This window comes from Rosa chinensis, chromosome 4 (assembly GCF_002994745.2).
Source record: "Rosa chinensis cultivar Old Blush chromosome 4, RchiOBHm-V2, whole genome shotgun sequence".
NCBI lineage: Eukaryota > Viridiplantae > Streptophyta > Magnoliopsida > Rosales > Rosaceae > Rosa > Rosa chinensis.
The window spans coordinates 35,425,570-35,439,175 of NC_037091.1; the positions used below are offsets into that span (position 1 = coordinate 35,425,570).

At 37.6% G+C, this 13,606-nt stretch overlaps 1 protein-coding gene and 1 long non-coding RNA gene across 2 annotated transcripts; both read left to right on the forward strand.

Moving 5' to 3' along the window:
- The first annotated feature begins 511 nt into the window (after positions 1-511).
- LOC121052416 lies at positions 512-1,194 on the forward strand. The gene is made up of 3 exons (XR_005809000.1): positions 512-615; positions 728-857; positions 961-1,194. It is a non-coding gene; the product is annotated as an uncharacterized LOC121052416 (long non-coding RNA).
- A 5,257-nt stretch (positions 1,195-6,451) lies between these two features.
- LOC112197018 (coatomer subunit beta-1) lies at positions 6,452-13,272 on the forward strand. Its single transcript, XM_024337541.2, has 5 exons — positions 6,452-6,612; positions 7,620-9,679; positions 10,176-10,685; positions 12,011-12,096; positions 12,626-13,272. The coding sequence occupies exons 2-5, from the start codon at positions 7,634-7,636 to the stop codon at positions 12,828-12,830; spliced, it is 2,847 nt and encodes a 948-aa protein (XP_024193309.1). The 5' UTR covers positions 6,452-6,612; positions 7,620-7,633; the 3' UTR covers positions 12,831-13,272.
- Positions 13,273-13,606: the final 334 nt, after the last annotated feature.

A 13,606-nucleotide genomic window follows, 5' to 3' on the forward strand; every position in this document is an offset into this window, starting at 1 on the left:
ATTTGAGACATGGTGATCTTTGCTTCTAGTATCTGTTTCTTTTCTGTATTAAGCCCTTTATTAAGAATTTCTTTAAATTAACACAGAGATCTAGTTCTTATGAATTGGTATTCATTCTTCTCCTATAGGAATTAGAATTTCTAACCTTTATTTTTCTGATGATTGTTTACTTTAGCTCAAGCTAATGATAAAGTTGCTACTTGTTTAAAAAATTTGTTATATAACTTTAACATACCTTATGGTCAAAAGGTAAACTACCATAAATCAATAGTTTATTTCGGGGGGTGAAATTTGCACACCCAATATTGCAAACCACACACCCTTCTATTATTTTAATAATATTTTACCTCACATCTCTTTTCACTTCCTAAAATGCCATTGGTTTTGGTCTCTCTCTCTCTCCTCCAAACCACGACAGAACCATTCTCCGACCTAAACTCAAACTAAAGCTCATCTCTCTCTCTCTCTCTCTCTCTCTCTCTCTCTCTCTCCTGCACGGCCGCACGGTGCATGGACGCGTTTTCTCTCTTCGACAGTGACGCCACGATTGACTGACAGTGCGACGGTGGTCTGGGTTTCTGTTTTTCACTCTTCAATTGATTTATGGGTTTATGGGTATTCAATCCATTTCTGTTTCTCTTACTTTCTGCTTTTGGGTATTCAATTTTCAGTAGCAAAGCATAGACGATTAGACATCTTCAAGGCTCAAGCAAATTTCCGATTTCAGTTTTCGAATTTTCGATTTCGGATTCTTCAAGCTTGGTAAGTTGCTGCCTCGCGACCTCGTTCTTCAATCCTCAGCCAAGAGGCGGCTACATCTCTCTCTCTCTCCCTCTCTCCTCGGCACGACCGCATTGGTAAGTCTAGGTTTCTGTTTTCATTCAATCAATCATTCAAGTCTCTTACTTTCTGGGTTTTCAATTCTTCAAATCTTTGGATTTCTGGGTCAAACTCACGCAGCAAAGCAGCGACAGCGCAAAGCATAGACGTCCTGAAGCTTGGTTCGATTTTTGGGTTTAAATTCTGGGTTCGATTTCGGATTCTTCAAGGTTGGTTACTTTGTTCGGTTTCTGGGTTCGATTTGCATCTGTTTTGCCTTTTGCCAGTGTATGAATTCATTAAATTGAGATGAGAGTGTGAGACATTTTTATATCAATATATGAGATGAAATTTGTATATGAGAATTGAGATGAAATTTGCATCTGTTTTGGTTTAAGAATTTTGATTTGAGTAACCATCATTCAAATCTGGTCAAATTTTTTTTTTTGGGTCAATCTTACTAAAATTTCAGAAAGAGAGGAAAAAGAAAAAGGAAAAAAAAAAGTCTGATTGAATTTCAGAAAGAGAAGACAAAAAAAAAATATATGTGACTCAAGGGCATTTTAAGAAGTAAAAAGAGATGTGAGGTAAAATATTATTAAAATAATAGAAGGGTGTGTGGTTTGCAATATAGGGTGTGCAAATTTCACGCCCTTTATTTTTCACATAATGTATCAAGGCAGAGAAAATACCATTTAGTCCTTGGTATACCACACAAATGTGAACTACAGTAAATGATAAATCAATAGTTTATTTTTCACATAATGTACCAAGACAGAGAAAATACCATTCAGTCCTCGGTATACCACACAAATGTACACCCGCTAAGTACTTAGGAATTCAAAGCACTATCGAATCGTCTGATAGAAATAATACAATGGAGCTGTTAAATGAGATAGCAAAAAGAATTTCAAGTTGGAAATCTAATTTACTTTCAAGAGCTAGAAAACTTATACTTATCAACTCTACCATTTCAAGTATGCCGAATCGTTGATGAGCCGTGGCTTGTTCATTAGCTCACTCTGGAGGTCATGGATTCAAATCTCACTGACATCAGGAATAGAGTGGGTAGGGAATCACATTGTCATTCATAATTATTAAAAAAATAATACTAATAATAATAAAAAAAAACGTATGCCAAATCATTTAATGTATTTCCTTGTTACAAACTCACAATTAATAAGGTTAAATCTATGTCAAGTAATTTTTTTGGGGTAAATTGTTATGCCCCGTACCTAGATTTACCAGTTTACTGGTCATTTAGATGATAAACAATTAAAATCTTCACTTTTTCCTTCATTTTGAACTTTTAGGGGCTCCAAGTTTGCTTTTTCTTTAGTAAACTTTTTCAGGAAAACTTCCATCATGAAAGATGTAGAGCACATTAAACTGAGTTCGTACATAGCAGCACGCCAAAATCGGAGTTCTCATGAAAGAGTTACGATCAGAAAACCGAAAGTTACTATGTTGGGAAACCAATTATAGTAACAATTTTCATCTTTCACTTTGGGAAACTTTCCATTTCCATCAAAAACCTAACTCCCAAATTCTTTCGAGACTGGTCTAAATACTGACCCAACCCAAAAAGAAGATCTGGCTATATTAGCCTTCCGACCACCTCAGACCGCCAGACCGATTGCGTTCGGCGCTCCTCTTCACGCCAACCAACCTATACCCCTCACTTACCTTGATTTGTGCTATGGAAGGAGAATAAAAAGGAATTGTAGCTGCGCTGCAGTTTTGGGTGACCCAACCAAAAGTTACAGCCATCAATTGGGACAAGACTACTCAAGTTTTGAAGTTTGTACCCCGCAGATCAAACCCTCTAAGCGAGGTTACACGATCCATAGTGAGGACTACAAATCAAAGCATTGAAGATCGGACCCCGAAATCTATCAAGCTATTTTCCGGCCATATGGTTCCAAATTTGACTTTGTGATAGTTGAGGTTGTTGTTGGGCTTGGTTTTGTGACCTAATTCAGGGTCAGAGGTGGGGGTATGTCTGGCACTTCAGGCCTTCTGTTTTTGTTTGTTATGGAGAGCCCATCGTTACGAGCATGTGGATATAGTTTGATAGCCATACAATAAACTTTGGGATTCATATAAAATTTTGAAGTTTCAAAAAATTCAAGTCTCGATTTGGGAAGATCTAACCGTTGGATTGACCCCATTTTTCGAAAGGATGTTAAAATTATCGAATCAACGTAACTTATGAAACTTGAGCTTGTTCAGATATGATTTTGAGCTTTCGACTAATTATCGTTTTTAGGGTTACGATTTTATTATCTTCAATTTATTTACAATTATCGAAAACAATTATTCATAATATCAATCTGTTCAGGATGATGTGTAGATCGAGCTCGAGGGGAAATTCGTCGGACGTCAGTCATAGTCGTAATTCAGTGAATGGACATTTTCTTTCAAACTAATTATGCATGTAGTATTATATTTCAAAATTTGTTTTTCATATCGATTTATATCACATGAGTATGGACGATTTATTGATATTTGTTTTTCGATGACATTATAATGATTTACGAAGTTGGTGAAGTTGATATTGTCTTCCTTTCTGAAAGTCTTTATTATTTCATTGAGCTATTTGAATTTCGAGTTTTAACGATTTTCTTTTGGAAAGATGGTGAATTAAATTTTATGAGAGCCAATAAGTTTGGGATTACATATTTGAGAAGATAAATTATGAAAGATGACGATGTTAGCGCATGCAAGTATTACCTGGTCAGCAGTACCCTCTAGATGGTATGAGATGACTAGTCAGTAGTACCCTCTAATCATCACCTATTTTATCATGTGGGAGTTTTAAATGAAATTTCTGAAATATTTGTGAGAAAATTTATGGCATGATTTGAGATTTTAGTGGCTCTAGGTTATTTCTAAAATTCGAAGTGGCCCTGCGAGACCCACCTTAGAGGCATGAGGTGACTCATCTGATTTTATAAGTTACTGGTGGCCGCGGAGGATATCGCCGACCAGGTAATGTTAAAATCCCAGTGTTCTAAAAATCGGCGCCTAGCTCCGCCTAGGCGCTAGGCGCAACAACACCGTTCTGATTCTCCCCTAGTCGAGCGAGCTGGGCGCTGGGAATAAAGTCGGCCGCCTAGGCGGGGCTGGGCGTCTCTGGGTGGCTCTGGGCGGTAGGCGCCTAGGCTCTTTCTGTCTTTTTTTTTTTTTTGAAGGAAAACCAAAACGGGAAGAAATCACAAAATCGGGTTTCATTTTCTGGGTTCGAAATCAAGAAGGAACGCCGCTCTGTCGCTCCTTCATCCCTCGATCAGTCGACTCTCAGTCTCTCTTCGAGTCTCCGGCCAGCTCTCTAGCTCTCCAGCTCGCCGGTAAACTGGACTTCCAGCTCGATTTTGTCTCTCTCTTGGTTTTTGTCTTTCAATCGAATTTCTGGGTTTCAAGGCTTCAAGCTCGGTGTTGATGGGTTATCTGGGTCTATGGTGAGGATGGCAGTGATGGGTTATCTGGGTTTCCACCATTTGATTGTTTTCTCCTCCATCTCACTGTGTGTTTCAGAGAAAGAAGAACGAGAGCTATGGCCGGGTTTACTGCTCTTGGTCTTTCTTTTCTTGGAAATTGGTCTCAGCCTCTTGGATAAGCTAAAATAGTTTGAAGGTCTTCATCAGATTCATCTGGCCACGTTAACAACACGTGCTGCTTCTATCATGAGGCTCACAAGTTCATGTACCTTCTTTTTTTTTACATATTTGATTATTTTTATTTAATTATAGGACTTTAAATATTATTATTAATTAATTTTATGTCATAAAATAATAAAATAATAAAAACCTCCTAGTCCCCGCCTAGACTCCCGCCTAGGCCCCTAGGCGCTAGTCCTCGGGTCACCGCCCGACTAGCGCCTAGCGTTTTTTAGAACCTTGTAAAATCCAAAGTGGCCTTGCGATGCCCACCTTAGGGCCATGCTGACCAGGTAAGGATTTGAGATTTTGGTTAAGTCTGTTACCTCTTTACAAGTTACCGATAATTCAAATAACCCTAATCATATCTCGTTCACTGTTAAAGAGCGCAACAAAGTGATCATCTTCCATATCATTAATAATCATGTTACCGTATAAAGTTGGAGGCCCCAGTTAACGTTACAGAGAAAGAGAGAGAAGAAGAAGAAGAAGAAGAAGTTTAGTGGTTCATCTCCCACTTTGGAGGAGACTACATCACAGCCTCCTTTTTTTCACTTGTGCTCCAATGTGGGATGCAAAAAACCCATTCTAGTTTAGAAATACATATTATGAAGCATCTTGGCAAGGCCGGGAATGTGGCTTCCTGGCAAGGTCTTGGCCGCTTTCAACTTCCACTAGGTAGCTTGGATGTCGAATTACAGGATGCATGTCGCGGTTATGTCCTACCATGGCTTGTGGGCCCCTCTAAGAGGGTGTTACTTATGCTTGACGACATAGTTATTCCTCCATACTAGTGGAGGTATCTATAAACCACTCTATGCATCCCTTCCCATAATCTAGTGAAGAGATCAATGAAGCTCCGCCTCCGGAAAGAGCATGGAGTGACCATCTAACACACAAAAGCATCCTGGCACTACAAGGCAGATTGAACAACACTACCCTAATCTTATTTGAGTAAGAACCAAGGACCTGAAAAATATACACCCCATCTTTTCCATCACCACCGGTCAACAATCGCCTCAAATTAATAAATAAGCAAGACCAGACCAGCGTTCCCAGTGAATTAGTGCAAGCTAGGAGCGAAAACCCTATTGAAATCCTAGAGACTCTGAAAAACCCTCGTGAGAGACTTATAGGGACTACCTACTTATAATCACTTGATTTACGTCTGCTCGGTACATCTATGAAAACCCATGTTTAGGGATAATAATGAGTAATCTATAGTCTCTTTTCAACATGCAATATCTCTTGAAGCCAACAGTGGAATCTACATTGAAATTATGGTAAACTAGTAAGATATATACTGATGTTTTGGTCAATTTGGAGATCTTTAATCCACAAAGTTTAGCAAAATAAGAAGGGCAAACATAGATAGTTTTTAGTAAGATAACCATGTCGCATGAATGATACGCTTGCTTGATAAACATAACGATGTCACCTTATTCTAACCTAAATTAGGGGAGTCATTCTAATGAGGACCACTAAAATAAGGACTAGTTGAGAACTTTCTAATCAATGGTTTGGGAGACCCACTTTTTGATTACATTACAGCAAATTAACCGTTAAATGTTTATGTAATCATGAGTAGATACTTCTAAAAATTTTCTTCCAAACTGCAAATCGTTAAGATACCAAACTAGATCAAATTAATAGATGAATCAAATCTGTTAAACATTAACCGTTCATGTTCATAACTGATAAATCATAATTATGAATGTCTTAACAATTTTTAATTTAATTAAAAATTACATAAATGATTTATACATAAATATCTAAACATCTAACGATTGATTTGCGGAAATATGATTGTAAAATGAGTCTCATAAAAAAATTCTTAACTAGTGCTCATCTTAGATATATCTCATTAGACGCGTCCCCTAAATCAGTCCTTAACCTAAATCCAAGGGTGACACGTGTATTTTGATATTTAAAAACAATAGACCGATTGAGACTAAGGGAGGATCCGGGTACAGATTTGAATCCGGGTCCAGATCCGAATCGATAGCTATTCGTCGCCGCGGTTGGGCTCCCGGTTTCTCTTAGTTTATAAGTTACAAGTATTATTTGTACTAGAACTCTCAAAATTTTGGATCTGATTTCTCTGTGCTCTCAATTGCCCATTCATCGCCATAAGGTAACTAACTCTCTCTCTCTCTCTCTCTCTGAGATCTTGAAGCTCTCTTGTTTTCGGTTGTGGATCTTTTAAGCTCGTGATTCATCTTCTGTTTGGCTACCACGCAATTCCATACCGCATTTACTTGCCAAATCCAATGTATTGGTTTTGATTATTGTGGAGCTAGATTATCATATAGGCGTTTTCTTTCAATTTTGTACTCGGATGCTGCAACCTGTGTGCTGCTTTGCTTAGTTGCCACTCATTTTCTGTTCCTGTTGTGATCGTTGATTTGAGTTTTGATCTGGTCGGATAGAATTTAAATTCTCTTTGTGATCCTTGTGCTTATGAAAAATGAATCCGATGCTTGAAGGTGAATGTAGAAGCAGATCGGTAATGTACATTTGATAATTAGTTCTAGCCGAGTTCCAATCTTCATCTGATTTGTGTGAGTGAGAGTAAATTTCAAGATTCTTTGTTTATTTCAATTTAGAATTATAAGTAAGGGTGGCTGTTACTGGTAGAACTAACCTTTTATTGCCCATGAATGGCTGCAATTAGATCTTGGTGTAGAAGCAGACAGGTTATTGTGAGTTTGCGGTATCATGGAATAGTAGAAAAATCATTCAACATTTAGTCAACTTTGTTGACTGTAATATGAAAACATGGATTTAGATGCCTATTAGCATTTTGTAAGTATGCACTCACACTCGTATAGTGAGCGGGAGTTATCCTGAAGAATTCTCGTCCAAGATGCCATTTATTGAACTTTGTTATTTGTTCAAGTTCCCTGTTAAAGTTTTTTAATTCAGTTCATGAGCCAGATATGTTTTACGATCACGGTAGAAGTTAAATGTGGAAATTTATCTGTGATTATGCTGCATAATGTATGTTCTTTTATCCTTTCATAACCTCAGTAACAGCTAAATTATATATATTTTAGTTATGGTATACTTGAGATGTTCGAAGTAGGGACTATACAAATTAATATGAACCAATTGTTTTTTTTTTTTCCTTTTCTTTTTCAGAAAGCAATTGAGAAATGGAGAAATCTTGTAGTCTGCTAGTTCATTTTGATAAAGGAACACCCGCAATTGCAAATGAGATCAGGGAAGCTCTTGAAGGCAATGATGTAGAGGCAAAGATAGATGCAATGAAGAAGGCAATCATGCTTTTGTTGAATGGTGAAACATTGCCTCAGCTTTTTATCACCATTGTTCGATACGTTTTGCCTTCTGAGGACCACACTGTCCAGAAACTACTGCTGTTATATTTGGAGATAATTGAGAAAACTGATGCAAAGGGTAGAGTCTTACCTGAAATGATTTTAATTTGCCAAAATTTGAGGAACAACCTACAGCACCCCAATGAGTATATCCGTGGTGTAACTCTAAGGTTTCTTTGCCGGTTGAACGAGACCGAGATAATTGAGCCGTTAATCCCTTCTGTATTGCAAAATTTGGAGCATAGGCACCCTTATATTAGGAGAAATGCTATATTAGCTATGATGTCCATATACAAGCTACCACAGGGTGAGCAAATTTTGGTTGACGCGCCTGAAATGATTGAGAAGCTTCTTTCGACGGAGCAGGATCCATCTGCTAAGCGGAATGCGTTTCTCATGCTCTTCACTTGTGCCCAGGACCGTGCAGTTAATTATCTTTTGACCAATGTTGATAAGGTTTCTGAATGGGGTGAATTGCTGCAGATGATTGTGTTAGACCTGATACGGAAAGTGTGCAGGACAAATCGTGGAGAGAAGGGGAGGTACATTAAGATCATTATATCCTTATTGAATGTGCCTTCAACTGCAGTTGTTTATGAATGTGCTGGGACTCTCGTTTCCTTGTCATATGCCCCTACTGCTATTAGAGCTGCTGCCAACACCTACTGTCAGCTTCTTCTTTCTCAGAGTGACAACAATGTGAAGCTTATTGTTCTTGATCGGCTGAATGAGCTAAAGTCTTCTCATAGAGAAGTTATGGCTGATATGTTCATGGACATTCTTAGGGCACTTTCTAGTCCAAATCTTGACGTCCGTAGGAAGACCCTAGATATTGTTCTTGAGCTGGTTACTAACCGGAACATAAATGAGGTTGTTCTTACATTGAAAAAGGAAGTTGTTAAGACTCAAAATGGAGAGCTAGAGAAGAATGGTGAATACAGGCAGATGCTTATTCAGGCCATTCATTCTTGTGCAGTAAAGTTCCCGGAAGTTGCAAGCACAGTGGTCCATTTGTTGATGGATTTCTTGGGAGACAGCAATGTTGCTTCAGCTACTGATGTGATTGTGTTTGTTCGGGAGATAATTGAAACAAATCCTAAACTAAGGGTATCTATAATAACAAGGCTATTGGACACGTTTTACCAAATCCGAGCATCACGTGTTTGTGCTTGTGCTCTTTGGATTATTGGAGAGTACTGCCTATCACTTTCTGAAGTTGAAAGTGGACTTGCAACAATTAAACAGTGTCTTGGAGAATTGCCTTTTTACTCGCTCTCAGAAGAAGAAGAAGGTAATGATTCTTCAAAGAAGGTTCAGCAAGTAAACTCCATGACCGTGTCTTCTAAAAGACCAGCTATTCTTTCTGATGGGACTTATGCCACACAGAGTGCTGCATCTGAAACTGCTTTCTCCCCACCTACCCTTGTTCATGGATCCTTGGCATCTGGGAACTTGAGATCCCTGCTTCTCACTGGTGACTATTTTCTTGGGGCAGTTGTTGCTTGCACACTGACCAAGCTTGTTCTGAGACTGGAAGAGGTTCAGCCATCTAAGGTGGAAGTGCATAAAGCATCAGCACAAGCACTGTTGATAATTGTCTCTATGCTGCAATTAGGCCAATCTCCAGTCCTTCCACATCCAATTGACAACGATTCATATGATAGGATGGTCCTCTGCATAAGATTGTTATGCAATACTGGTGATGAGATAAAGAAAATATGGCTGCAATCTTGCCGTCAAAGTTTTGTTAGTATGCTTACAGAAAAACAATTAAGGGAAACAGCGGAAATCAAAGCAAAGGCTCAGATTTCTCATGCACAGCCGGATGACCTTATTGACTTCTACCATTTAAAAAGCAGGAAGGTACAACTTCTGCATTCATTTAACCACTGTATTGTTTCATTTATCAATTTCCATGCTGATGACATCAGACAAGCTCTGGTCTACTAGCTACATTTTGTGGTTGCTTGTCTGTTTTTTCACTACTTAATTTGAACTTAGAACAAAATGTATTTGTCTGAGCATGCTGTTTCCTTATTCGTTTTCTACTGGGCCCAAATTCATTGAATAAAATTCATTCATTATTATAATATCATCTACATAGATATGTTCTGCTTTTAGTTCCATTGCGTGTATGGAATTTGGTTGAAGGTTATTAAAATTTTCTACATGCACCAGCTTTGTTGACAATCTATTGTCGGAATTATGATGTAGTTTTGGACAACTTTGTCTTTTATGAATCTTTTGGTTTCTACTGGTTTGCAATAGCTAAATGTGATTATCCTTTTTAATATTATGGTAGTACATATATGATTGATAAGGTTTTTAAGTTAATTTTTTCTTTATATCTAAACTGAAGGGTATGAGCCAACTGGAACTTGAAGATGAGGTCCAAGATGATTTAAAACGTGCTACAGGAGAGTTCATCAAGGAAGGAGATGATGCAAACAAGCTCAACCGAATTCTCCAGCTCACTGGATTTAGCGACCCAGTGTATGCTGAAGCATATGTGACTGTACATCATTATGATATTGTCCTTGATGTCACAGTTATCAATCGAACCAAGGAGACCTTACAAAATTTGTGCTTGGAGTTGGCAACTATGGGGGATCTTAAGCTTGTTGAGCGGCCACAGAATTATACTCTGGCTCCTGAATCTAGTAAAAAAATAAAAGCCAACATCAAGGTGTCCTCAACCGAGACTGGAGTAATATTTGGAAATATTGTTTATGAGACCTCAAATGTGCATGAGCGAACAGTTGTTGTCCTCAACGATATTCATATCGACATTATGGATTACATCTCTCCTGCTGTTTGTAGTGATGGAGCTTTCAGAACCATGTGGGCAGAATTTGAGTGGGAGAACAAGGTATGTAGCACTCCTTTCTGGCTTGATTTTGGCATCAATAATAAAATGAATCTCATGATTAACCTCTTGCTACCAGTTTTGGGACTTTACTGGCAGTGATGGTCTGTTTTATGAAGTTCTCAGTTATATTCATCTTTTGTTTTGGTAACTTTGTACTGCCTTCATTGCATTTTCCCCCCGGGTTATCCAATAACTCGGTATGTTTCGTCAAAGTTTACTGATTTGATTACTAAATGATGGTGAAAATAATATTTTTAATCTTTTAGTTGTATTACCAGTGTACTATCAGGTCCTTGATTAGTTAGTAGTGAAACTGTTTCTGTGAAAGATATCCTCTAGGATAAAGAGCAATTATGGAGCAATGAAGTTTAGTTAAGTAATACATATCTATAGGGTTTGGGTCTTTGGGATAAAGAGGGATGGGATGCTCACCAGTTCATGACCAACCCTCTTCTCTGGAGCTTTTGAAAATAGGAAGCTAAAGGGAAAAGAACAGTTCAATTTGTCTAGAGGCTTTAGGTTTGACAAAACAAGTGAAATTTATAACTTGCTTTTTCTTTAATTTTTTTTCCGTCATCTTTTCGAGTTCATTTGCTGTTGAGAAGCTTAAGCTTTAAGTTATGTGTGGCAGTACTATGCTATTATATAAGTTTCGAAGAAACTTTTCTTCACCTATTTATTTTGTTCTTGTCTTTCTTAGTCTATAGTGGGATGCACTTCTATCTGAAATATGCAACACATAAATACCCCGTGTTCTGTCACTAGTTGCCTAGTAGGTCTATACACAAATACGTAACAGAACAAAGAACAAATTCGTAACAGAACAAAGAATCCTACATGGTAGAAGAATGTAGTGCAAGCCTTATGGTTATATAGACACACACACATATATATATGTATATATATTACTTATTTTTCTCTGAAGTCTTGGTAAACATTCAAACAGCTAAAGCTGACGTAATACTGTTTTTCTCTAGTAAAAGCACTATGCCATTTGTGCAAGTTTTTCTTTCAAAATGTTCACTTAACACTGATGCATTTTCTCTTCAATGTTAGTTACTTTTGTTTGCTTTTACTATGCATTTACTGGGTAAGTTAAAAAGTTTTTGCATGTTTGTACGGCCTGAATTCTAACATCAAATGTGACTATTTTATTTTTATTCATAAATATAGGCCATATTTTTTTGACCCAGTGGTTACATTATTGTCTTTGCGTTCTTTAAGCTGCCCTCAATTTGTACTCTGGTTTAGCAACCGTGTTCTACTGCTACATGGACATGACTGTCAATTATCTTAAATATTGATGAGGAAGTTATTGATTTCAGGTTGCTGTCAACACAGTAATTCAAGACGAGAAGGAATTTCTCGACCATATCATGAAATCAACTAACATGAAGTGCCTCACTGCACCGTAAGTCATCTTATTTTTCCGGTTATAATTACCTTACTAAATTTCACAGTTGAGTGAAAAGAATCTGTGCACTGTTTAAGATGAACCAGTCTCAAGCCGGGTTTGGTGCCGCTGCAAGCTTCTAACTGTGTGAAAACTATTAAGAATATGTAGTTCTATACAATTTATGACTCAAAACTTGTCCGCTTATGTTAGGCATGTAACCGGATTTTGGATGTATATGGAGTTAAGTTCCAAGTAAGAGAGAGGACATAGACTGTTGGAATCTGCTCAATGGTAGAAATGCATTCAATGTCCATTGCTTTATGCTGGGGCTAAATTATGGTGGAGTTGGGCCTTTTGTATTCAATCGTCAGTCTAATAGATGATTTTGGGCATGATTTGGATAGAGATAAATGATGAGGACCGATTACCAGACTTTACATCCTTCGAGCATACCTGATGAAATCCATGCATTGTTTTAATTAATTACTTATTTCTTTTTCTTTTTTGTCTTTTAATCTTTGTCTCTGTGATGATTGAGTTCCAGATCGGCCTTGGATGGTGAGTGTGGATTCTTGGCAGCTAACTTGTATGCAAAGAGTGTGTTTGGAGAGGATGCCTTGGTGAATGTGAGCATTGAAAAGCAAGTGGATGGAAAGCTTAGTGGATACATCCGGATAAGGAGTAAGACCCAGGGAATTGCCCTCAGTTTGGGCGATAAGATTACTCTTAAGCAGAAGGGAGGCATTTAAAAGATATCACCTTGAATCATACTATACTGATACTCTTCTATCTAAATCAAACTAGAGAGAAAAGAACAACTTATTCAGCAAGTTGTTGTTTTATGATTCTCTGAACTCTTCTCTCCTCGTGACTGCAACTTTTGTTCCTTTTTGCTCTGTTGGTATGTCATAAGCGTCAATTTGCGCAGGCGATTCCATTCAAGTTTAAGGATTTTAGTGGCAAAGATTTTGTTGTTAAATATTAGGCATTCATTTACATTTATTCAAAGCAAGAGGTTGCTAGAACCATTGATACCTTATGGTTCAATTCAGATGAGTTTTTATTGACATTCTTTCATTAAATTCAAGTGTGTAATTTTCACTTCAATGTTTGCTCTGAATGCTGTAGAAACCAGTATAGTACTATGAAATTATTGCAATCAAATTTTCAAGTTGGTGGGATTTCTGGGCACCTACTATTTTATTTATTTATTATTTTTGTAATTGTTTGGCTTTGTAACTTTCTCATTGGTCATTTTTGGCTTTCGATGAGTAAGAATTTCTTATGGTTGAATCAAAGAGTATGAGTGATGTAATCATAGACGTGGTGGTCGAAAAATTGCAACTGTGCTCCCCATTATACTATACAAAATAGACACAACGAGTCGAACATTAGAAATTTTTTCCAGATTCGTAGCTCACTTATTCATCTTCTCCTTAATCTCCTTCGTTTTAGTATGCTTGGATATTGGATTTTGGGTTATATGTCTCGATGCAAGCCGGAGGGACCTCATCCCGCTCCACTG